The 26,856-nt window shown below is 38.0% G+C and overlaps 1 protein-coding gene across 3 annotated transcripts in view; it reads right to left on the bottom strand.

Annotated features, from left to right (window-relative positions):
• The window catches only part of AKAP9 (A-kinase anchoring protein 9), a 105,656-nt gene extending 84,038 nt beyond the window's left edge, over window positions 1-21,618 (bottom strand). For all 3 annotated transcript variants that reach the window (XM_066553213.1, XM_066553222.1, XM_066553231.1), the window contains exon 1: window positions 21,396-21,618. In XM_066553213.1, the coding sequence (XP_066409310.1) occupies window positions 21,396-21,443 (48 nt within the window). In that variant the 5' untranslated portion in view covers window positions 21,444-21,618. The remainder of the gene's footprint in view (window positions 1-21,395) is intronic.
• Between the last annotated feature and the right edge of the window lie 5,238 nt (window positions 21,619-26,856).

Raw genomic sequence — 26,856 nt, 5'->3', positions numbered from 1 at the left:
AAAAGCCCAATACTCTTGGAAACAGGCATCTTCACTTCATAGCATTTAGAAAAAAAAAATTATTGTCTGAAATATCCTATCAAATCTCCAGTCTACAATGAAACAAGAATGAAAATATGTTTCTTTCTTTTTAATGCATAAAAGGGACAATAAAATGGTGCAGGAAAAATTACTTGTTTATTTCCAGATTTTCAGAAGTGTCATTTACAGCAGCTACTCAGCTTTCCACCAGTTTGAAAAATGGGAAATGGATATTAAGACTAAATTCTGCCACAAGATGTTGTTTCTTATAAACAGAAAAACACTGAGAGTCACCAGTGTTTTTTTACTCTCTTGTAGTCACAAGAGAGCAGCATGCAGACTGACAATAGGTATACTTTTCAAAATCATTTCCCACAGCAAAAGAACAATTGAATAGAAGAACTTAGGTATTTAGATGATATACGCATTTACCTAGTTCTAATTATAACTTCCTTAATCCCAAACCAATATACTAGCACCAATTCCCACATCACAGACTGCACCAAAATTACCAACACCCTGGTACAACATTATCTTCACTTTTAAATGCCAGTATGCTCCAACTGGCAGAAAGTCAGAAATGCAGAGAAGAATCAATCGCTGTTAGGAACTAAATACTTACTCTTGAGACAGAAGAGAACTAACTTGCAGAGTGGAGGGGATTACTTGTGTAAATCATGTAAGTTATGACAGTTAATGTACTGCTATAATTACAACAGCAGCATTATTTATTTATTCAGCTACCTTCAGCAGATTCTGACCTTTGGCACTTGTGCCAGTAATGTGGACTGCTGGGTAACACTGTCCATTGATTAGTTTCAAATATGGTCTGATTGAACTATTTCTAGAGTAAAACTCCATGGTAAAATAAAATTTGGCTCCAACATAATGTGAAAATTAATCTCTTAAGCACTTTAAAAAAAGTCTGATCAAAAGCTGCAACATTTAATCACTGCCTATACACCAGTAGAGGACAATACTGAAAAACATCCCTGAAAATCAATGAAGCTACATTTGTAAAGCATCAATAGCTATATTTTTAGTTCACATGCATAAAATACTTTTTAGAACAGAAATACATTCTACACCATTTAAAAATGGATGTTGCTTTATGAATGCTTGTTATTCCTTAACATTCTCAGAAAATGTAACAGATCTGGACAGCCTCATTTTCAGAGGTATTACAGTTAACAGAAATTGAAAGTGCTCAGTGCTTCCAAGGAAGGATGTTAGGAAATACTATAAAACATGTTTGCTGTTGTTACTGTCAAAAAAACCCTTCTAATTGTGAAGAAATTCATAGACATAGCGCATCCTGTACAAGTACAGCTGTACAGTCACACTTCATGTACCTGTACACAAACATTATTATATTCAAACTTCAACCTCCTAAAATCAAACTCATCTCCAATTCACAGCTACAGAAAGAGAAGGGTCTGTTCATCTCTCACAGCTTCTCGAGTACAAACACCTATTTCTTTTTTTATATTCATTTAAGGAAAAAGTTTAAAAGGATGAGTCACCAACTTACAAACTGACAACAAAAAGGAACCTCAGACAAGCTGCTACAAGCAAGTAATTACACTTTTTTACTTTTACACAGTACAAAAAGAGCATGAATGGAGATCCACATCATGATTTTGCATTTCTCAACTACTATAACTTCAAAAGATGTTCCAGACACTGCTTAAACTTCAGATTAACATGTCCTCACAGACTTATTCTTTGTCAGAAGTTCTCAAACAGTCTGGTGTCCAATGAGAAATGTTCTGTGCTGGCCCAGGTCATATTTAGATCACTCATCCAATGTAAGAAGGCAAAGACTTCTGAATCTTCTGATCTCTATCTAAAAACAGTAGTTAATGCCTGAAAGACAAACTGACAGCCCTGCAATATTCTTTATAGATAATCTGGATGATAAAATTGAATACATCTTAAGCAAGCTCATGGATCACAACAAATGGTGGAAAGCCAGGTACAGCAGAAGGAAGAACTACCATATAGTGAGACCTCAACTTGCTGGAAGCCAACAAGAACTGCATGCGAGATACTAAAAATAAACCTCATGTCCTGCACCAGGGATGGAATTATCCCACATCACAGAGCAGCTGGGGACTGAGAGAGGTGGTGTGTAGCTCTGCTGAAGAGGACCAGAGAGCTAACCTAGCAAGCTACCCCAGAGCAAGCAGCATGCCCTAGCAGCAATGAAGAGAAACCATTAAACTTTGAAATTACTCTCAATGCCTACCACAGTAAATGACTAAAACATCAGTTTGGTGATTAAATACTTATGGTATGGCTGAAAACCCTCCAGGCAATCCCGTTTTGTAGAACAGAATTTGATAACAATAATACCATTTGTTATGACTGCCTCACAATACAGCAGAAAAAGCCCAATAAGCCTAACATACAAATCCTGGCTTCAGTGCTTCAATGCAAACACTTTATTTAAGTGTAGAAAGCATATTTTAAATTTTCTATTTAGCAGACTGAAAGTCTCCACAGGAACAGTATCTGCAACTGAGCATAATGAGGGTAAGAAAAAGTGAAATAGAATTTTTTGTCAGGTGTTGCCTGAAACTTTCCACCAACATAAAAGCCACAAATTTGCCTCAGAAAGGTATAGTTATTCTGCATAGAACAAATGCTACAAAATCCACTTTGAGCTGCACCTGAATGTATAACATGCATTGTGGCAAACTGTATTGTAAGTGGTAACTACAATATATCCCAGACCCAGACAGACTCTGGCTGCAAGTACCTAGTAACACTTGGATATATCATGAAACTCATCATGACAGACCATAACCAGCCCTGTGATAGAAAGGCTCAGGCTTTTCCAATGATATTGCTCCTAATCCCCCATCACTGAATGATAATAACACATAAACTCTGAAAGATTACTGAGAGTGAAAGTGAAACCAAAATATGTAGACTGAGACAGACTGCCACCTGTCTTAAAAGGTGAGGGACTAATTTAAGAATCATCTGCCCTAGTAATGATACAGCAAGTGCCTACTCCCTTTGACCACGGGTAAGTAATTATTCCTACAGAAGATTTCAGTAACACAAAAAGAACAAAAAGCAGAGCCCTGAAGTGGGATTTGTTTTGATCATTTATTAAGTACATATACGTCCCAAGAATTCTTGACTGGGGTGTCCGGCGACTCAATAGTGACCAAATAAAAAAGCCAACCTGAATTTGAAATTTTGGCATCATTTAGAAGTTGCACATTTGCTGTGGTTTAAGCTTATCCATCCCACCTTACCCTGGACAACTGAAAAAATATCTGCCATAATCTCTCTCTCACCCATGAGAGAGTCATGGAGACAGCAACACTGAGATTTAGGCAGTAAATCTCACTTGAGCTGTTTAAAACTCATCTGCTGTTAGGCTATCAAGTTTTGTAAAAGCTAGTCTGTCCCCCAAAGAGATGTTGAACAGTTAACTGGTATTAGAGAAGAAAGTGTCGCTTTGTCACTTTTGTCACATTCTCAGAAGGTCTAAGCAGTAAGGGTTGTCTTGGCAAAGCACTAACATCTGAAGTATAGGCAAGGTCATAGTGCCTGCTTCTTCTGCGTTCCTATGTTTATACTAGACAAAGGATAACTGAAAGTAAGGTGGATGAAAAATTGCCAACACAGAGAATAAAGAGATGTCTTCCTAGTGAAGTCTACTGATTGTATTCTGCTAATCAACAAATAAGAGAGTTATCACAACTCTTTTCAAATCCTGAGATAAAAACCCACTAAAAGAAGATAAATGAGCAACCAACCTGTAAATACTTTAAACATATTATGTCACATAGCTGAAAAGCCAGCCTGTAAGTAAAGAATTAATGTTCTTTGCAAGTTTCAATCTGCTTATCTGTTGAACCAAACAGAGCTTTAGGTTATTTGTTCTATTCAACAGATGCTGAATTTAGTAAACGGGAAACATTAGGCTGAATGAACATGAAATAATCACCCATAAATGAAGAATTTTCAATCTACTGATTTTTATGTTGCACTCACAGCCAGGTTTTCCCAAATAGCTTGAACAAGACCTTAGAATGTCTTCCCTTATGGAAACTTAATGTCTCATGAGTATTAGTTGGTGATAATAGGAATAAGAAAATTTCTAAAGAAGAAATTCTAAATAAAAGCCTGAGAGTCTTTCTGCTTCAGAGACAGCCATTCATTTGGAGTCCTCTGAAGAAAACCAATGGGATCACCAGAATTTACAATTATAGATAGCTATGGTATCTTGAAGGACAACACAGGATAATGAGAGGAACAGCACCTCGGGCAATTCTTTTTAGCCAGTCTTTATCAAGTTAAGAGTACTGCTGGCAGTGCTAATTACCCAGGGCGCTGAACTGGAATGAACCCCGCCAGATGGCACTGTGAGCTGGAAAGCCTCAGAATTAGTGGGGTTCTGATCTGGTCTGCTCTTCCCCATCCCAAGAGTTTAAATAGGAACAGATCTAGGACCAGCTAAGTTCATTACAGCTGGGTTATTTTCTGGACACAGAATGGAAGTTAAGTGTATGAAAATTCACTCTAAATCAGTTTACAATGACTGACACAAGTATACCAAGCACATTTCAATGCTGGACTGCTTCAACAAAAGCAATGCCTCAAACTAACTTCTAAAAAAGTTGCTCAACTGGTCTTAACTAAACTGCTTCTACTTAAATGATTTACAGACTGATCCTAACTACTTTGTAATTTTACTCTTCTCATATTAAATGCTGCCTCCCTCTGGTGATATTGAGGGTCAAAAAATCATCTGACCCACATTGGTACTGAAGGCCCCAAAGCCAAGAGGGAATAACTGGATTGGACAAGCTGTTAGTGACAAAAATGAGAGGCCAACAGAAGCTTGTTTTGTGCTGCTTTCTAGAAAAACCACAGGTCATCCATACTTGAAGCCTGAAACATTAGGATCTTTGGTCATCCAGGCTAAAGGCACTGACATTAGGGATGAGGGTCACCAGTTGGGTGCTGTCTCAAAAGGCACTGTCTATCAGACACTTTTGCCAGGTTTCAGAGGCTCAGTAACAATAAGAAGGCAAAAGAGTTTTGCACCAACAGAAACACACTCTTGCTCCACCAGGTTTCTGTTTTTAAAAACTGGATCCTGAAATATTCTCCAGCTAGGCTGAAAAAACCCCAAATGGCACAAAGTCAAGTCTTCAATGTCCTAAAACCTTTTGAAACAACTTTTGGAGGGGAGGTGGGGAAGTAGGAGAACTTATCACAATGTTAACAAATGGATTTACAAACATGTTAAAGAAAAATGTTTCTTCCTGTGCTCCCTAAGCTTTTCTAAAATAATCCAACTTGCCATAGTAAGTAAATTCCAGGCGACGACTAAAGTTTTGCCGAAATAAATTTTAATAATGGTGATACAAATGTTACAATTAATTGTAACTTTTATAAAAGAATTAGGGAAGAAAGGTTTTACTACTTTGCTAAATTGCAAGTTTATAATAAGTTATGTGATGTTTTCCACTAATTTTTGAACTAGAAAACTTCTCTGCTTTGCCATGTCATCCTTCACACCTCACAAGAGCTTTTCAAAATTTATACCCAGAAGACGGCTTTATATATTAATTCATTCTTAAAAACTCATCCTAATATGAGATTAAGATACTCTGAAAGCATTAGTTGTTTTCCATACAGTTACAACACTGTTCATTGGAATGTATGAACAGGTTATCCTACCATCCTTTTGAAACAAAAGTATCAATATTTATCTTCAGGCACTTTTCTGGGGTGTTTTGGTATCCACATAATGCTATGGGGGACTTCAGCTGTGGCATCCATTTAAGAACAGTAATCTCAAAGAAGTGCAGGACCCTAAACAAGATGTAAATGTAGATGAGATTCTATTAACTGAAACAGCTGCTATTATAAAGGTGTATGTAAGTCTACACTATGATTTTAGTATCAGTCTACACTATGATTTTAGTATCAGTTTCCTATGAATGAAAGCACAGGATGCAATATGTTTTGCTGACACAAACAAAAGACAGACTTTAGGAAGTGCACAGAAAATTTGATCTCTGGTGTTTTAAGTCAAGCTATCAAATGATCATATCTTAGTAACACTTAACAGCTGAACAGTAAGTGGTAGAGGCTGTGACAGGCAGAATAATACATAAAATTTTTGAGTTCCAAAAGGAGACACAACCCTACCCATTATGGTCTTGATGTGTAACAACATGATATCCCTTCATCTTAATGAAAAGTTGTCAAAATTCAAAGTTGTCAGATATTGTGTTAAAACTTAAGAAAAACTAATAAAACTAAGCCACTGGTGGCATGTATTAGACTAAATTAGGTAGGGTACACATGATACACGACACCAACCAAATGGAAGTTAGATTGCTGTGTGTTTCTACTGCCTTAAGGCATACACAGCAATCAAGACAAAGCTTGTGCTCAATAAATCTGATCAGATGAAGACACAGGTAAAACAAAAGCAAACAACTAACAAACAATCAAAAATGCCTGGAACATGCAAAAGGTATCACATCTTAAAGCCTTTGGAACAGATTAATAATTGCCTACAAAACACACTTGATAGAAAAATCATTTGACAGAAGCCATAATTAGTACAATATTTCATAAAGGTGAACTCTTCAGCAAGTTTCTGCATTGACATTTTTCTTAAGGTTGTACAATTACAAATATGTTTAAGATTTTAAGTACTTTTCTCCCACTCCATTCTTGATGAATTCAGCCTTGTGAAAACAGTTATCTTCTGTAATTAAAAGGCAGATACTCTCTTCCTGAGCAGAAGGCAAAGAGCACTTAAGCATTAAAACTATGTACTAGGCTGCAATTTTATATCTGCTATTTCTTTCAATATTGTGTTTGATTCAATAAAATTTTATGGTTAGGCTTTACATTTACGGCAGTTGATTTCTACAGATCCAGAAATGTCCAGTGAGTTACAAATAGGATCAACTTCTCTCATTCTTAGCTGCAGTATCATACTTCATGAACTGCTCACAATTAAATATTTAAATAAACCATAGAGATGAATATACCACAGACCATAAGAAATATAAAAAGAAGTAATGGATTTTCACTGATAGCAAGTTTCAGTCAGGCTTATGAAAAAAATAAACCCCAAACACTTATTTTACAGCATAGTAGCAACTTAGAGACTAAATGTAAGCATTAAAACATTAATCTCTTCAGAATTTCAATTTCTGGAAAGCAGCAGAGTCATCAGACATATATCGATATGTATCACCAAAATAAATTTACCAACAATCTGAGCATTGCTTATGTAGTAGCTTCAATTTATTTCTTCTTAAAGCAACTGGTCTAACACCTGTTCTTTAATAACTATATAGTTGTATCAGCTGTGTGACTAAATATAGTTAAATCAACAGCTGGAGACGCCTTTAATTAATCCCTTGGAGTTCTTACAGGGTAACTATTTTAAGAAAACAACTGCAATACAGTAACAGTTAAGCATATAAGCATATTAATTCCACTATATTTAGGTCTTAAAAAATACTCAATTCAGAAGAAATGTCTTACAGAATAGGTACAGCCTAAAAAGCAAAGAAACTATGTAATTAAATACCAGAAGCAGCCAGGTGGTTAGCAAATTTCTGCCTTGTTCTGTCACTTTCTTCCTATGCTGCTCTTCTTCCCCAAAAAATAACCTTAAGAAAAACATTCCTGGGACTGTAAGGCAGTGGAAAACTGAGTCTACCTTTTCCTTGAGTCCAAAGCAAGGCTAAAATTCAATCTAAATTTTGGTAATAATGGAGGAAAGAGGTGACTCTGATTCTGTCTGGTAAAAGAGAAGTTATTTTCATATATCCTATGTGCTAATTTTTCTTCTAAATTATAATTTTCTTTGTATTAAAAACACATACCTGCAATTTATCACGTCCTAGAATACAGACTTTAGCCCTCATTTTTAACAGGAATCTGAGAGGGGAAAGAAGTTATATACCACACTGAACTTCACAGACAAGCAGAACAAGCCTGGTATTTCAAACAGAAGTTCACAGGGTTTCTCTAAAAGCATTTTAAACTCTAGGTAAGAGCAGTCATAAATACTTTATGGTCTTTTGACTTTAATACCCCTGAAACAACTTACTCACTTTGTGGCAGAACATTCTTTATTATCAGCACGATAAAGGTGTCAAATCAGAGTATTTTTTTCAAGAAAACTTTAAACAACTTCTACTACCACAAAATAACACTGACTGCTTAATGAGAACAAGTGTTCTTCTTATTAGTTCTAAAAATCCCACACTCTAACTTCCCAATTAATATCAAAACCCATATAGAGTAATTAACACAGGATATTGAGACAATGAAATTTAAAGTACCATATAAATGTTATATTTAATTCAGAAATACACAAAAATCATAACCTATGGCCATCTGTGCATGCCAGTTAGAAGGCAACTCTAAAAATACAAAAAGTATGCAGAAGCATCAGTTGCCAGTAACTCCACACAGTGCTTGTCAATCAAATTACTGGCAACCTGCAACTTTGTATGTGACACAGACACTTTATTCTACTTATTAATTCTTACATGTTTAAAAGTTAAGGTTGACATTTTTCATTTTTATAAAGATTGAACTATTAACACTAAAACTACCAAACAAGAAAATAAAAAGCTTTGACAAGTAATGATTCTCATATTTATAATAATGGTATCTTAAATACAAACTACTTATACTATAGCTGATTTTGAGCATTATCAGACTCATTTATGTTTTTGCTTACATGCATTTATGTAAGAAATAACTATAAGCAAAATCTATGTTTTCAACTGAAGAAAAATCCCCAGAATAAATTCACTTTCACTTGTTTTATAGCATTCTGTACATTACTTCAAGTGGTTTTCTAGTAAAACACTTGAAATGCATTTTTTCCTGACACAACTAGTTACATGGACATTATGGTCTAAGTTAAAGAGGTGTTCTTCCTCAACCTAAATCGATGAAGATTACACCTAAAAATACAGACTTATTTTAGGGAGTATGGAAATAGTGAAATAGTATAATAAATTATCATAATTGCTAGTCATCTTACCACATTACATCACAAAAATGCAGTTTTTATATAATCCTTTTGTTGCACAGATTAATCCAGCTCCCAGGATACAGTATAGTACTGAACTACTGAGTATATGCCTATTTATTTGTATTTTCTTAAATTAGCTTTATATTGTGTCTAATCTGGCACTGTGAAATCAAGTATTTGAATGCGATTCTCCCAACACAAAGGATTTTCTTATTGCAGTTGCTTGGGAAGAATAAATTTGTATCTATCTATTTCCTCCATTCTCCCAGCACCCCAATATATGCTGCAATGAAATTACACGGGAAGGGGCAGGAGAGAGATAAAACAGAACCCCATAATTTCTCAGACAGTATTTGATCACACCAGCCCATTATCATCCAGATAACAGCTATGATGCTATTAAATAACATAATTCCGTTCCTCAATTCTTACCTTCTTTCAGGTAAAACCCAAGAATATTACATACCCAAGCTGACCACATTAGAAAAGTACAACTTGGCCTAAAGAACTCGAGAAAACAAAAATATTCCAAAATTGGGATTGTAAGCAGAAATCAATTTTGGGGGTCCTCCTCCTGTTTCAGGATATGAAAACAACACTGCTGGCCACTACTGAGAAATGCAGGATCCCTTCCTGACTTCAAAGTGGATCACACAGCATCACCTCTTTTTTTTAGTCACTGGAACATTCTGTAGGCTACTTTTACAGTCCTGTAATGAAATGGAATCAAAAATTCCTCCTTTCTGCCAATAGGATAGTGTGTGAACTTTCCTCTACCATCTTTCATGCTGCTAAGACTTCCTGAGTTTTCTGCCAGTCTGTTCTTTCAGACTGTCAAAGTGTCTTTGATAAGAAGCCCTATACCTCAATTCATTAACCTCCCTAAGGCAGTATCATGCACGAGCACACAGCAGGCACACTCCCTCCAGTGCAGGTCATTTACAGAATACCCAACTGTACACCTGAAGGACACTACTTACCACCAGCTGGACTTTGCTGCAGCAATCTGAGCAGAGCAGTCCAGGTAATTTTCTGCCCACCTTGCAGAGCATGTATCCAAGCCACCTATCTCCAGTTTGTACACACAGCCTCTAAGAGATCACATCAAATGCCTTCCTAAAGTCAAAGTAAGCAACATCCACCATTCTCTCCCCATCTACAGAGACATTCAGTTTATCACAGAGGACAATTAACTTGCCCTTGATAAATTCCAATCATGCTCTTGGCCTTTCTGTGCCTGAACATGGGTTCCAGGAAGATCTGGTCCATCATCTTCCCAGATACCACAGCCAGGCTGACCTTCCTACAGATCCTGATACTCTTTCTCACCATCCTTGAATATGGAGCTAATGTTTGCTTTTTTCCTCCTGCTTCATTTGAAATCTCTGAAGGCAATGACCTTTCAAAGATGAGCAAAGAAACAGCCTTGTAACAATAGCACCCAGCTTATGCAGGATGCTGGGACACACTGTACTCAGTCCCATAAATGTTTTTACATCAAAATTGCTTAAGCGGTCCCCAGTTTGTACAGAGGATAATACATTAGGCTTCCATTTCTGCCATTAAACTCAGGGACTTGGAAAGCCCAAGGACAGTCCTTACCACAAAGAAGCAAAAAAAGCCTTGAGTGTTGCTTCCACATCCTTTTGCACCAGATTATTTTGAAGTCTAAGCCTCTTCACCATGTTTGCCACCCACTTCAGTTTAGTACTGTGTACATACAAACACACATTCTTTCCACAGCTAATAATGTAAATACTGAGTGACACAGGCTTTGTGGAAGACTGAACGACCACCTACTTTGAGAGTAAGCCATTAAAACAAACAACGCTAAGTCAAATTTTCTATTCATTTGTAACATGAAATGATGATTGCACCCTAACCAAGTCTTTAGTTTGCTTATAAGATGATGTCACACAGTGTCAAAAATCTTTAACGTTTTCAGCAAGTTCAGTCAGATCAGCCCTAGTTACCTAAAAGGGGTCTCCTATTAACAGTTGTGCAGATCCAAGGACCTGAATGTTGATAATTCATTCAGAGAAGTCTGTTTCATTTAAAGAGCAGTCTTTGCCAATCTTTTGAGATTGCAGCCATGGTTACAGTGTATTGTCAAGCAGCAATGTGGCTTCCAGGGTGCAAGGTTGAGGATAATCAACTGTTTCTCAAAAATCATGAATACCGATTAGAATCCCACAACAAAAATCTTGAAATATCTACAGAAAATTGTAGTCAGGCAACTACTACATCCTGTGGGACACTAATCAATACTCCATTCCAGCTCCCATAGTTCCTCCTTCCTCAACACACTACAATTATTCAGCTGCAAATTCTAATCACTTAACTTTAAAAAACTACCATTTCTAGAGCACAGGGTTTTAAAGATGCAAAAATACTGCAACATGTAAAGAACTGCATGGAGAGAATCAGTATCTGAAGAGCTTTGCCCAGACTTCTTTAGGTAGCTACTGCAAGAAAACTTGAATGACAAAAGCATTTGTCATTTGGGCTGATGCTTCAAGAAAGGGGTTGCAGCCCACTGCATGTTTTTTCTGATCAGCAGAAGTCCTGCACTGCCCAACAATGCATATTTTGCCTTCCTCCTGCATGGCAACATTTAGTCATTATACTAAATTAGGAAGAAGAGTTTATTAGATATTGGCCGAGAAGGGCCGATGAAAGTATTTTTGGATGTTAGAAAAAGCATAAACTATTGATTTACTTTAAGTCTCTATGCACTGTTTACATTATCCTGATTCATGTAAATTTAACTTTTTCATCCTAAGAGGAAACAATTTAGTTGCATTTATGTAGAATACATCTACATTTTTCCTCTCCACAGTGTCCTCTTTAGTAAAAATGTAGCCGCGACAGAGATATTTAAAGATCAAAAACTGAGAGAAATAAAACCCAACAGGTAGAGAAAAGATGTAAACCCACAGCAAGATCTCAAGAATTGTGTTTGCATCTAATTTCTTATTAACCAAGAAGTCTGAAAGAAGGAGGCACATTTAGAATGAATAGACTATGTCTAAATAAGGCTTTATTAATAACCAGCACAAGATTATAAATTTTTTCAACTTGACAAACGCCAACTGGCACAGAATCTGAGAGGTTACAGCTTTGTCAACAAGACAGTCAACTTTTCAGGTACAGATCAATTGTTTAAATTCAGTTCATGCTAAGCAGGAACTGACAGCCATTCCTTGTTAATAAAAACAAGTGATGTGATGACTTTCATCCAGTTGTCAATGCAATCTTTTCAGGAACATTGTGTTCAGTTGTCAAAAGCAGAAATTCTGGAGAATTTCAATACATTTTTAAGCAATTATTCACAGGGATTTTTGGCCACCTCTGTGCTTCAACTCTGTGTAGAAACTGAACAAAACTTAAATTTTCATATTAAGAAATGTTTATGGTTTCAATTCTTTTATTTTTTTAGTAAATTGCAAATATTTTAGAGCAAGTGAAACTCAGTTGTGCTTCACCATTTTCCCACCTAGTTTATATCACTTTTACATTAATTCCCGCCATGTGGCACGTCTGGTACTGAATGGACAGAGTGAGAATAAAGCCCACAAACTGCAGCTTGTGAGAGAGAGACAGCTCTGCGAGGAGCTGGGCAGACATAAGGGAAGAACCAACTACATGAATTTCATGCTCAGTGTGCAAGGCTTGACAGGCATGTACTATTTTGACAGGCTTTTATCACTTTTTACACTCTGCTGAATTATGAGAAAAGCAAGCTCACAAAGATATTGATACTGCTCACAAAACTGCACTTGTCTGTGGAGTCTTGGTTTTGTTTTTTGTTTGTTTTTTTGTTGGTTGTTTTTCTTTTTAAGAAAGCTAAATTGAATTCCTAAAATATATTCCAAATAATGAAGAAAATCTAACACACAACCATTTTCAAGGAGTCTTGCATCAGGACATCCTTTACTTCTTTTAACACAGCAAATTAGGCTAGCTAACACAGCATACAACTGAACAGACCCAGACAGGGTTTTCTTATCACTGTTATTGAGCATTACCTGTTATAGTAAGATATTTCTCCTATATACCTTTTAATTGAAAATACATATTCTGAATGTAAATATATAGGTTTTATGTTAAACCGGTTACCTCCCTTAGGGCATCAAAATGGATTTAGAAATAATTAAATATTTTTCCCCTTGTTTTGTGGTTGGATACTGGAGGTTTCTTCACAGAGAAGAGTTTAATGACAAGTAAAAAGGTCAGCAAACAAAGCCAGGATTAAGGGATAACCTCTTCTATCAAATCACAGCCTACCACTGAACTCAGATTTGAATAAAATGTTATGTAACTTACTCTGCTTATTCTCTGGACAGCCTGTTTTATCAATATTTGCACAGAAACATGTCCAGTGCCAGAACAATCCCATCTACTCCATCTCTTTAACTCCACCAATCTTCTTGGGTCTTGCTTGCTATTGTAGTTTTAGTGATATCCTGTAATTTTGCCACGGCAGCACAGTTTTCATCAAACCTAGGCTTTCCTCTAAAAATATCACAAAAATGGTATATATTCTCTTTACCATTATTATGTCACATTGTCAAGAATTTTAAAATTTCTTCATGTTTTGAGATTTAGAAGCATAGTCCAATAGACCACCTCTTCTTTGTTTTGCCATGATGTTACAACTCAGTGCTGTTATAACTGGGATTTGATCACTCCCTCAACTACCTTCAACGTAGTGTATGGTATCTAGAGTCTCACATTCCTTTGCTTCCATCTGGAAGTTTGCTGGGGCTCCTTTTTAGAAGAGGAGCGAAGCAGGAGAACTCATCCATACTTCCAAGAAACTAAGAATTCTAAGAAATTGGAACATTTTTATTAATTGTTCAATCTTTTCTCCACTGGTTGTAGGAAAGGTAGTAATAAACTGTTGGCTTCTCAAGAAATCACAGGAAAATAAAGATTCTCAAATATTTCCTTCAATAAATAGGAACATCAGAACCATCAACACAATAGGGTGTGCCAACTCTTTGCAGTCAACAGACAAGCATCTCATCAACATAAATTTCAAGAACGATTTATGTTTCAGCATAGCAGTTAAAAGACTGCAATTATCAATTATGTTATGTTGAACTGTGGTACATATATCATTCCAAATTCAAAGTCACACGCTAGCATGTATCTGCAACAAAATTATTTTGAAACAAATACATAGAAATACCTTGAAATCTCTCTCTGTGGGGCAGATATTTAGGACGGAGCTTTCAGACCCTAAATTAGGATTGTGCTACTAGTATATAATCTTATGCTGCAATATACAGTAGTTCAACAAAGTTGGACCTACTTCAGCAACCTTATTTTCTTTTGTCCTCATTTTGATCAGATTTTTCACTATTCCAAACTCTAAGATGCTAGAGTAACCATGTATTATTCTACAGTTAGTATCTTTCTATATCAGTATTTTAAAGCACCTAGTTGTTTGGTTATTCCCTGTCAGGAAAAAAACACAAGATTTTCTGGCAACACCTACATATGCCAAAAAGTCCGATTTTCTTGGAGTATCAGATACACTTTACTGAAAGTCCTTTAGAATGAATTTGTGGTGGTGACCAAGCTTATTTCCAAGTAAGTACCAACAAACAAACTTTTCTAGATTCTAGCTATAACAGGGAAAGAAATGTTGCAGTCATCTCTGTTTTCCTATTGCAACATACATACTAAGAAAATAAGCAGTGAGAAAGAAGACCACAGAAATGAGGGAGAGACTCGCACTAAAACAAAGAAAGTCTTGAAAGTAGGCAAAGAGCAACTTTGTGCTTTCTTTTCTGTAATTCCTTCTCCTTGCACAAGGAACAGGAAAACATTTTAAACATTTTAAACTGCAGGTTTACAATACCATTTCTTGCCTTCACTGGGCTACTAACAATACTGTGTTGATTTTCTCTATTTTTGTGAAATTCACTAGCACTTTGGATTAAAGAACAATTCTCTCTACACTGGCAAAAGAACAAAGATTATTTTGAAGTGTTATTTCTCTGCATTCACAGAAGAAAACAAGTATAAATTACAGCTCGTTCTACCTTGCACCACCATTGGAAACTAGAGAGCTACTTTAAAGACTTGAATAAAAGTACATTGATAAACAACATCTAAAACCAATAATCAAGCCCTGTATCAAAAGCAAGAACAGATTTCTGGAATGAAGGAAAGAGACATGAAAACAACAATATGAAAAAAACCCACACTCAGAAACAGGAATACTTCTAGTAGTTTCAATTTGAAAGAGTTGAAATCTCAGATTTCAGTTGAAATATATATTTTTTAACAAATACCCAATAGAGTCGATAAAAAATTTGAACATGTGAGAAAAAAATTACAATTTCTTTTTATTTTTTCAAAGCAAAAAAAGAACACTGAGTAAACTGTAATGAGCTTATAGTCTTATTATCCTCAAAAGAAAAATTAAACTAGTCATACCAATTTTTCAGCTATTAGGCATATAATGTGTCTTGAAAATGCTACCACAGATTTCCATTGATCTCTCACCCAAGCTTATGTACCACCCCAGTAGCAATCAATTATCTAGACTGAATATATTTATATCTCAAATGTATATGAAATCTTTTTCTCTACAATACAACATAGATATCCATTGTTTTGAACAAAAATAAATGCATGCACAACAAGCTGAACACCTCACATTTTGCTCTTTTCTCACCTCTACTCAATTTCTGTCCTATCTTCTTTTACTCAAAAAAGTTTTAAAACCACATGTGCTCTCTCCAGGGCAATATTCAGTCTTTATATTTGTGATTTTCTCTGTGTTGCAGAGAAAATCACAGATATAATATCATGTTTACAATCAAAATATACACATGCAATTCCACATACCTTCTATTATTTGCATTTAAAATTGACAGAGATGCAGATTGGAGCGAGCAAATTGAAGCCTGTAAATTAAAAGAAGTCAATCCCCACAATTTCAGAAGGACCTAGGGAAAAAAAGCTTTGCAGCACAACAAAAGAATGCCTAGGAACTAGATACAGATTTGATACAGATTTCTGAGGATCTCCATGTGCAAGAAAAAAGAGTTCCTTAAAATAAACTGTTCATTAAAGTATTTTTCAGTTTCACTGCACTCTCAAGCCAAAGCCTTCCCACACCTTTCCAGGCAACTGTTGAAAGATCTACTTGCTTCCTGCCTTGTCCATTAATACATACCAGCATCTTCAGATACAGGCAAAGCACCACTGCCACGCTGTGAACTTTTAACTCAAAAAGCTTCTTCTGTCCGTAATTTATGAAGAATGACCACAATGTCTAGGGTTTTATGATGATATCAGCACTTCATGATATGGCAAATACAACTTCTTTTAAGAGAAAAGCAGAGTAGGAAAATGCAGACTGAAAAGTAAATTCTTCCTTCCACAATTCCGTTTATTTTTGCTCAAGTTATTTGAGGCTGACAGGATAAACAAAATGAACAGCCTACACTTTAAAGGAAAAGATGATGTGTTAATAGACCAACTATTTAATGACATGTAAGTTTTAAATCTATTTAATTTGACTGACCCTTAAATTAGCTCCATTGGTTAGAGCATGGTACTGACAGCACCAAGGCTGTGCGTTCAATTCCCGTATGTAGCTGTCTTAAATCACTTAAGAGTTGAACGTGATGATCCTTGTAGGTCCCTTTCAACCCAGAATATTCTATATTCTGTGATCTGTGACTTCAGTGATGAAAAACTCTTTAATAACTACTGAGATACTGCATTTTTTCCTCTTCAGGTAAATTACAGGGAGTTCAAAAAGACTGTGTTTTACACTGTGTTTTAGACTCAATCTCTACTTTGAGTTCTTCTGGGGGATTTAAATTAGAGCTTTAATCACGGAGTCACATAATTATTCAATGTTTGCTTGAGTGTTTTATTTAAAAAAACTCAACATATCAACACCTTTCCTTCAGACTTCTGAAACTACTCAGTCCAAAGAGGTTAGAGATGAGTGAGGATTTTTCTCCACTCAAAAAAGAAAGACATAGCAATGCAAACAGCAAACATTCCCAGACTCTTGGACAATGCTATTTTAATAATACATATCATTTTCATCTTCAGTCATCTGAAATATTTACATACATGACCAGATGACAAAATATGCTATTATTTCTTTTGACTATTCAATTTGTGAAGACAACTTGCCAAATTAGTTATACAACCTGTAATACTTGTCCACTGAGAGCCATTAGAGCTTCCCCAGCCGACATCATTGCTCCATCTGCTCAGTGATTTTCTCGGACAGATGAAAAGCAGTAACAGCCTCTGTTCTCAAGTGTTCTCAACTCACTAATTTCTTCAGGTTATCCAATAATTACACAGTTTCTTAGAACACTGCACAATGTATTTCAAACATTCATAAAAGCTTTGAAAAACAAAACACTAAATTATGTATTTCTAACATTAGACCTGAAATCCTAGGCCAACCCGAGAGAACTTACAAAGTGTATTAGTGTAGTTCCCTTGTTCGCCCCTCCCATAGGAAAAACAAGCATACAGCTAAGGAATGCCCTTTGCTCACTAGAAATTTAAACACTTTTTAAATACTTTGCTAACTAAACTTCAGTACTGTAAAATGGATCATTCCATAAAACTTGCTATTGATAGCTTCATCTCAATTTTGCCAGTTATAATAGATGTGCCTTTCACGTGTGTCCATGTGCATAGAAATTAAAATATTTTTATAAATTTCAAAAGCTTTACACCAAAATACCCTCACCCACTTTCTGACAAGGGAATCCAATCAATGTGGTTTTATTCTGAAGCTAGCAAATTACTCTTTGTAGTTCTGAAAGGTGATCAAGACAGTCCCACACCCTAGTAAGAAAAGCCAGTTACTAAGCTGCTAAATACATACATGAAATTGAAATACCCAACCCAACTACCACAAATAGTACCCTCTTTAATGTGAGATGAGCTTTCCAAGCAAACTGATGCACACAGGAATCCACACGTAGTATGCCATGTCAAGATCTTCAACCACCACGCTCCATAGTCTTTTTTTAAGACCAGATACACATTCACTATCTCAGGCCACCAACAATATTCCAAATATCCTCAGCAAGGCACAAAACACATCTGATGCATTTCTAATGTCACTGTGTTTTAGGGCAATGATCAACCTTACAGCATGCATCTATATTTCTGTTGCTGGCACACATCTTCTCCCTTTCACTTTCCATCACAGTCAACATGGTGTGCCTTAACTGGCCTTTCTAACACACACTGTTCTTGCTTCCATATTGACATCACAAGATAAGATAAAAAAAACAACCTGTTTGAGCGAGAAGGGAGTTCTTTAGAGGAAATGAAAGATCATTTTCAATGGAAGGGAGACAGACATTTATAGAGGCTAGGTTAATATTCAGCAGATTTACTCACGGCAAAAGAAAATGAATGACTACAGGTCTGGAAAAAGGAGCATGTAATTTACTGGATTTAACTGTGTGCCTCCCCTGCTTTTGCAGACTTGTAACAGACAGAACAACAACATATTGTGCAAACTGCTTCATAATGCAGACTTGGGTGTAGTCTCCAAAGATAGCACGTACACATGAATATTGGTGAGCCTCCATCAAGACTTTTTATTCCAATTTTCAAATTATGTACTGGCAAAGGCCGTGTGTTCACACTGAGACCTTTTCTGCAGGCTTGAGTACACTTAGCACCATTCAAGCAAGGTAAGATTCACAATTTCCAGTAACAATAAAAGAGGACTCAGAAGAAAATTAATTTGCAGAAAATCCACTTTTAATACACTTCTCTGTAAAAGATCTGTGTGGGGGGACAGCGTCATAGAAGTCATCAAGAAGTTCCATTGCAGATAAATTCACACAAAACCAAATACCACATTTACCACTTGATATTAAAAAACAACCACATGGCTGCTTTACAAGAGAGTTCATATGGTTTAATATGCATGCAGACACTGAGATTTAGCAGTGCCAACTTTACAAGGAAAAAAACCAAACAAAACCACAGTCCAGGTCTCAATTGTGAATAGTAACTCTGCTGTTAGCAATGCACCAGCCACCTTCATGGCATCCACTAGGCTCTTTTACCAGATTGCCAATTACCTGCATTCATCCTGCAGTTTATGGAACATCTTATCTAAAGTTTGTCATTTCAGGTGCATGGTTTAAGGTGTCTGCAGTATAGCAATACCTGCACTTTTTGGCATAATAACAACATATACTTAAACACATTTTCTCAGTTACTTTATTTAAATAACTCTCAAGTGATAAAGCTCAAAGGTTTTCTGGATGTTTTTTTGGTTGCTGTGGTTTGCAGAAGATATCCACTGGAGCCAAGCAATTTTAGGAGATGCACTTATTACACTACTGTGAATCTGCTTGAAAACGAGAAAAGCAACTACAGGAGCAACTCCTGCTTTCATTCTCTACTAACAGAATTCCTTCTTTTCTGCTTTTATCACTGGCATTTGTCACTGAAAGATTGTGACCTAATCTCTGCTATACAACACATTTTCACATTCACATTTAAAAAGGCGGTAAATGTAACACAGAACACAAACAAAAAATCTGAAAAAACTCACACTGCTTTTACAGTCCCTTTTCACATAAACCATGTATAACTTTAAAGAGTGATAATGACTTAAATCACAAGGGACATTTAAAAGCATAGAATACTAAAGTCTTCAGGCAAAAACTTACAAGAACAGCATTAGGTTTTAGACAGAAAAGACTAGAACAATAGTGAAAGTTATGAAAGTACTCTTAAAGTACAGAATAAAGTAGTAAACTGTACATGTCTTTTCTCAAAGTTTTAAGGAAGCCACTGAGTTCCTGCTAGAGTCCTGTCTTTTGGTTCAATTTTCAGTAACTGTCATTAATTTTCTGTGTTAACCCCAGGCCAAAATGGGCAGAAAAAACTAAATTCTTCATTGTGCTTTATAATACTGGCAAATCTACTTCAACCATTTTCTTTATGAACTACTTTCTAATTTTCTGCAAAAGAATTAACCAGTCTGTGACAGAATGTACTGCCACCAGGATCTAATTTGTCCCTGTGCCTTTTATGAGTACCATATAATATTGTGCAAACACCACTCTTGCACTAAGCATTTAAGGAACAAGTTTTTCTATATAAGCATACAACTCCATCTCGGAGATTTTCCCAACAGACATTTTGAACCCAAACAGAAACACACTACGTTTTTTTACTAGTATAGCAAAATACCTATTCAATACTTCGCAGATGAACAATATTTTTTCTATAGTCCGCATAAATAAAATGTGAAAATGATGTTTCATAGCTTCATCTTTAGCTTGTCTTCGTTTTGCCTCTACTATTACTTCCCGCCAAATTACACGCATATCTTTAGCATAAATGACTGACCAACTTCTGAACTCTTATCATTTAGCTATGACTACAGGAAGGAAATAGATGATACCTAACGTCAAAACACTAATTTTATCTAGAATGCCATTAATTAGCTTATCTCGTTAACCACACCAAAGCTTTCTTTGAAGTTAAAAAGAGGTCCTCCTGAAGTGTAGTCTAGTCTGCTGCCCAGAAGGCGAAATGCTGGCAGCCGGTGTATACTGAGCCATGCTTAGAATAAAATGCTAAGCTCCCCGACTAACCCTTGGGCGAGCCCGCAGAGCAGCGTCTGAGCCGCCTGGGAGCCCCGAGGCGGTGACGGCTGCGCGCAGCTCTGCGGGCACCGGGGCTGCGGGCGCTCACGGCGGGGTCCCGCGGCTGAGTCACGGCGTTCCCAGCCCCCGGCACGGGCACCGCGCCGCACCGCTGGAGGCACCGCTAATCCCCGGCCTCCTAAGGCTCTCTCACGGCATTAGTTCTACACTGAGAACAGCTGTCGGTTTCATAAACTTCCTTAAAGGTTCACAGGGTTTCCCAGGCTTATGAGGTAAACGGGATTCGCGCCCTGGCTGCGAAGGGTAATGAGGTTTATGAGGCTCCTTCTCCTCTTCCTCCGCCCGGCGCCGCAGCGGAGGCTGTCCGGGCTGTCACCGTCCGGCCCCGTGACTGGCACCTGTGGCATGCCAGGTGTCAGGGGCCGGTGTCACCGGGCACCAGCACCCACCGCCCGGCCGGGAGCGCAGCCCGGCCCCGCGGCGGGCGGGGGAGCGCGGGGCGGGCGGCACAAAGCGCCTCCTCCGCCCGCGGCTTTGTTCGCGGCGGGGCCTCGCGCCAAGCCCCTGCCGCAGCCCCGCTCCGCCGCCGCACGGCGCGGCTCGGCCCGGCCCCGCTGACAACCTCCCCCGCCCTGACCCCGCTGTCTCCCCGCCACGCCACCGCCTCCTCCTCCTACCTTGGCTTTCCCAGCCTCCAGCTTCTTCAGCCGCTCCTCGTCCTCCATGGCGTCTGTGCGGGAGAGCAGGGTGTTACCAGCAGCAGGAGGAGGGGCTCGCCCCGCGGCTTCCCCTCAGCCGGGGCGCACACGCTCGCTGTCCGGTCCGGTCCGGTCCAGTCCCGCCTCACAGAGACAACAGCTGCCGTGGCGGGGCCACCGGCGCCGCCATCTTCAGCTCCACGTAAACACGCGGCCGGGGAAAGTGACGTGTGGCCGCCCGCTCCTCCTCCCGCCGCCGCCGGCCCCTCCTTCCCGAGTCCTGGCCGCCCCCGACGCCTCTGCCCGCCAGCGACCCCCGCCCGCCCGGCAGCCGCCGAGTCCCGCCGGAGCCGCCCCGGGAGGAGCGCGTTTGACCCCTGCCTGCAGGGCGGTGGCGGCGCCCGGGGCAGCGGGCGCGGACGGCACCGGTGGGCACACCCCCCTCCACACCCCCCTCCACACCCCCGCGCCCTGCGGGCAGAGGCGGGGCCTCCTGCTGCCCACAAAAGAACAGCGCTGCTGAGGGGCCCGGCGCTCGCTGGACTGCGACACGGGCTCTGAACGGGCAGCACCCGAGTTGTGCTGCCCCCCCAAATCCCGTGTTAGGGGATTGAAGGCTAATTCTGAGAGTTCTGGTTTTCCAGGTGCTGTCCTGCTCCGGCGCGCGGCTCACACAATTGCAGGGATCCTACAGCTCGATCAAAGGCATGGCAATACAACGAGCTTCCCGAGCGTGTGCCGCAGACTGTGTAAGGATGACAACAAAGGATGGGTAGCCCCCCCGCCCCGCCGTTCAAATTACTTACCATGCACTCGTCGTGCCAGACGGGGTGGAAGAAGTGTGTTAAAAGCACAATGGGGAATATGGCACGTGGCAATTAAATGCTCGTACAATTTCTATACCTCAGCAAATACAGAGCAATATTCTGAGATAATTTAATAGTCTACTTAATGTGCGCCTTGAAAGGCTAATAGCACTTTTGTATCACGTGCTCCTATTGTGCTTTTTCTTTCAGTTCCCCCTGAGGTGGGTTCCGATTGTGATGGTGCGATGGATGGCACAGGCTTACATACAAAGGAAGGAAAAAGGCTTCCCTGGAACGTGTACCAGCTGCAGTGGGAACGGATTCCTTATTCTGCATTTGGAACCATGCTGCTTTACTAAATGCAAAACTCAAAATCTTTCGGAATTAACTTAGATCTCAGCTTTGCTGGTCATTTGAGTGTGGTTCCTTTAGTATACATTCTTTCCTTGCCTGAATTTTCCAGCAAAGACAGGATACGCCCAAAAAACCAACAAAAATACAAAAGAAAACAGTATTTGCACAGTATTACTGACCAGGAACAAGGTTTTTTTAAAAGTCAATTAGGTGTCCTAGCAACAAAACACCCATATTACTACCAAAGTAAACTAAACCTGCAATCTGACATTTCAAAGGATTTTCCTTTCCTCCTCCATTACATTTCATGGAAAAGTCTGAAATAATTAGTTAATAGGTACAGGTCATGTGCATTCCCATGTTTACAAAACAATGTTCTCAACCTTTAGTCAAAAATGAATGTGTACCATTTATGTAAAAAGAAAACACCATCCATCACAGGGAATGAAAAATGTCTGCATTATATGTTGTTTCATATTTGAAGCAAGACATTTGTTTCAGTTAAAGTTCTCAGACTTTGCCATTTCACTACTGGAAAATCATGTTATAGAGGAAAGCAGCAAATGAAAATGAGAAGAATTAATTAAAGAGGAAAGATTTTTATAGGAACATAAATTTGAGTTCATTTCTTAAAAATATGTTCTTAAGTCAATAAATTGAAGTACCTCCTCAAAGCCTGTACAAATAGAATTTTTTTTCCCCAGCAACTACAAAGGCCCAGAGACCCCTGAGGGAAAAATAAATCACCATTTTTGTGTCAGTGACATTCCTCTTGACTGTTAGAGGCCCCTGTAGTAGAACTAGCAATCAGATGTCAGTAAAATTTCACACACACATGACATTTACATAATAATTTATCAGTAAATATCCTATTTAGAACATAATTACAAACTTTCCAAATCCTATAATTAAATGGGTTCTTGAGTTAATGCTAAGAATTGATGGGCCTAATTTTCCTTTTACTTACAGACTTATATCCATGTAATTCTAATGGATTTTAGCTTAACACCTAATTCATGACTATGAAAGTCATGATAACCATACTGACAAACTATAATAGAATACTGTGGAAACTACTACTAGATAGAATAGCTCAAGGAATTATATTTCCATATCCTCTCAGCATTGGAAGAACAGAACTTTCTCTCCTAGGGAAAAAAACCCAAATCCATACAATATGATTTCTTACTTCATGCAGGGCAAGCTGTCTGGAATTCACAACTTGGTTAGCCAATTAAACTTTCAGTTACAGAAGGACATTCATCTTGTTTGCTTAATTCTCAGAATTGACTAATAATGTTCACTTGCCCAAGAATGTAAGAAAGTGCCGAATAACTCTAACACTCATTAAATTCACTTAAGTTAAACATTTAAACTGCTTTTGACAGCATATGCAAAGTGAAACAGATTAACAAGGTAAGAAATACAGATCAGATATTCTCCAAAACAAGAAGAACTGGTGTTTTGGCCTAGTATTATTTTTATTTAGAACTAAATTTATTATTGAAAAATATTCATATATAAAATGGGACTGAACCAGCTTTGAATATCAAACCTAACTTTTAGTTGTGTCTGTCTGTGGAAAAGGACAAAGGCTTCTTCATCTACAGCACTTTCTCTAACAATGAAACTCCACATTCTTCCTACATCTTCTGTTTCCTTTATTCACTGTTCAGAGAATGTATTCCTGGTGACTTTCATTGTGGCACTTTAGTGGACTATGAAGCCAAAAGATGAAGCCTAAAGACCATGTGTGATCATCACAAAGTTCTGATTAGGAGATTCAAATTCTGTCACAGTCGACTGAAGCCAGAATCAGAGGGCTGTCAGATCACAACATGCTGCTGGTAATTCACAAATAATGTGAAAAAATTAAAAAAAAACACCATAGGCATATACAACCTCTTCCAACATGTAAGGAGCACAGCGTGTGTATTCTCAGGTGTTATAACTTCAGCAATACTCTTAATAACAATACTGTTTAATCTATTTTCTTCAACAAAAATACATATCAGAATGAAAGATTTCTATATGGATCACATAAGATTCCCTGATCCATCTTGTAAGAAAAAAATACCTGACAGCACTCAGATGTTTTCCTAGCAGCAATACAATGATGATGCCAATTTCTAGATTTTAATTTTAACTTAAATTCTTAAATGAAAACATTTTTTAGCTTTGGGTTTTTTTGTGGATTTTTTTCGTTGTTGTGGGGATTTTTTGTGTTTTTTTTTTTTTTTTTGCTGTTGTTCTTGTTTGTTTGGGTTTGGTTTTTTTTTCAGTTTTGAATGTCTGTATTTGGTCAATATAATTCATAAAGGAGTAATCCTCCTGTTAATGTATATGACCTTCTTATATGTATGTGTAGCAGAGTGATAGAAGACTTTTGGTCAGGCACAAGAAATATGACTGTGATTATGTAGATTATTATAATTAGATTTGTTGCTAATACAGCATTTAAATGTTATCAATGCAGTATATAATATAAGCAGGTATAAAAGGTTATAGTATAAGCAGGTTTGGCTACAAATGAACAGGTTTATAGTCTTTGGCCTTGCAGAATTCAGAATTACAAAGCACCTATGTAGCTACTTGAGGATTTTATCTTTGTGTTATACCAGATCTTAGCAGCTTTACTCACCCACCCAAAAGTGAGTGTTCCCTGTCTTAGGGCTGGACATACCCCGCAGGTGTCCCTCTGGGGCTGGGAATTCACCAGATAGCTGCCTGCAACCTCAAGATACCAGTTTACTCAGCTGGCCCAGCCTGCAGGAGCATTTTATAGATTTTGCAGGCTGATGCATACCAAAGTCAATAGTAATCACCACAACTCCCCCATCTCTCGAATGGATTGATTATGTGAGCATCCAAATCATTCCTCCTGCAATTCCCACCTGGTGTTCTCACCTTAAGACAGATCATATTGCCCATCAGAGACAACAGCAAGGGAGAGGGGGATGTCTTTCATCACCATCACAGTATGTCCAACAGTTCTTCTGTGGCTCTTGACCAACTGTTCAGAACCCACCTGGTGGGATAACACTTTCTATTATAGTGAATATTAATGGGATGAAGTGTGAAAATAAGAGACACCTCTGAGAGATGACCATGGTGAAGGTTTTATTTGACCAGGACATGCACCTGCTTCCACTGAACCTAGTGGGAGTTCTATAGCAGATGGTACTGCCAGTACAGAAATGCCTTAGTGCATACCTGTGATAGTTCATGGTAACCAAACAGATTTAGCTCCACCTCAGTGTGAGCTTGCATGAAGAATATGAAGTTGACTTAATGACTATCTTACCTGTGCCTTTGTCACAGTCTGTCCCCTACCATCTGCTCTTCGGTTGCACTGAGCCTTGGCACTGGAGTCTCCCTAAGTACTGCTTGCTTGGATTGCTTGAACCAGGCAGGTGATTCAGGTGAAATATGTAAAGTTCCAATTTCACAGACCCATTGTAGGTACTGCTGATTAGTGATTACCTATTTATTTTAATTAGCTGTTAGCAAGTGGAAGTCAACTCAAATTTCAGGTAGAACTTGATTTATTGTATTCAGCTAGTCTGACTGCATGTTATAAAAACTTTTGCCACAGGGACATTTAGGTGTGTTATTTATGTTAGGACCAGCTTGTGTTTCAGAAAGAGATGAAAGTTCTCTCCTTCAAAGCAGAGCAGAACAGATACCATTACAGAACAAACAGTGAGGCTTGGTGGCTAAAAAGTAGGTGAGCTGGAGGTGTAAGGAAGACATGCTTTTAAAAGCATGGGTGTTTTTGTTAGGTTTTTTTCTGTTTCTTTGCATCTGTTTTCTTTTGGAAATCACTGGTGAGGCATAGCATTATGAAAAATCATTAAATGAGGCAACTGATGAATATTTTCGAATCAAGTTCCTATGTAACAGCAAAAATTTCTGTTCTCTTATATGTATTTCTAAATGAAAGTACCAAATCCTATGAAAAAACAGTCTCTGAGGATGAAAATAAAATGTTCCCACACAAGAAAAAACAATTAGAAAAAATTGTAATTTTAACCCCTCTCTGCAGCTGTGAAGTTAGACAAATCTATATTAACCATTGCAACCAGTGTCCCCCCAAATGTCTGTACAGCAAGCTTTTTTTTTCCAAATGAAAGTAAATTTTGTTATAAGAAGTAACAGAAGAAATCAGACACTAAAGCTTTCCAGGTATATGATCCAGGCATTCATTTAATACTTGAATAATTGTGGGCTTGCTAGTATGCTTCAATCAGACAAAATCAAGTTGAGCACAGCAAAATGTT

Source organism: Molothrus aeneus, chromosome 1, assembly GCF_037042795.1.
Source record: "Molothrus aeneus isolate 106 chromosome 1, BPBGC_Maene_1.0, whole genome shotgun sequence".
In the NCBI taxonomy this organism is placed as follows: Eukaryota; Metazoa; Chordata; class Aves; order Passeriformes; family Icteridae; genus Molothrus; species Molothrus aeneus.
Note: the sequence above shows the minus strand (reverse complement) of the source record. Positions and strands in the feature narration are given on the sequence as shown.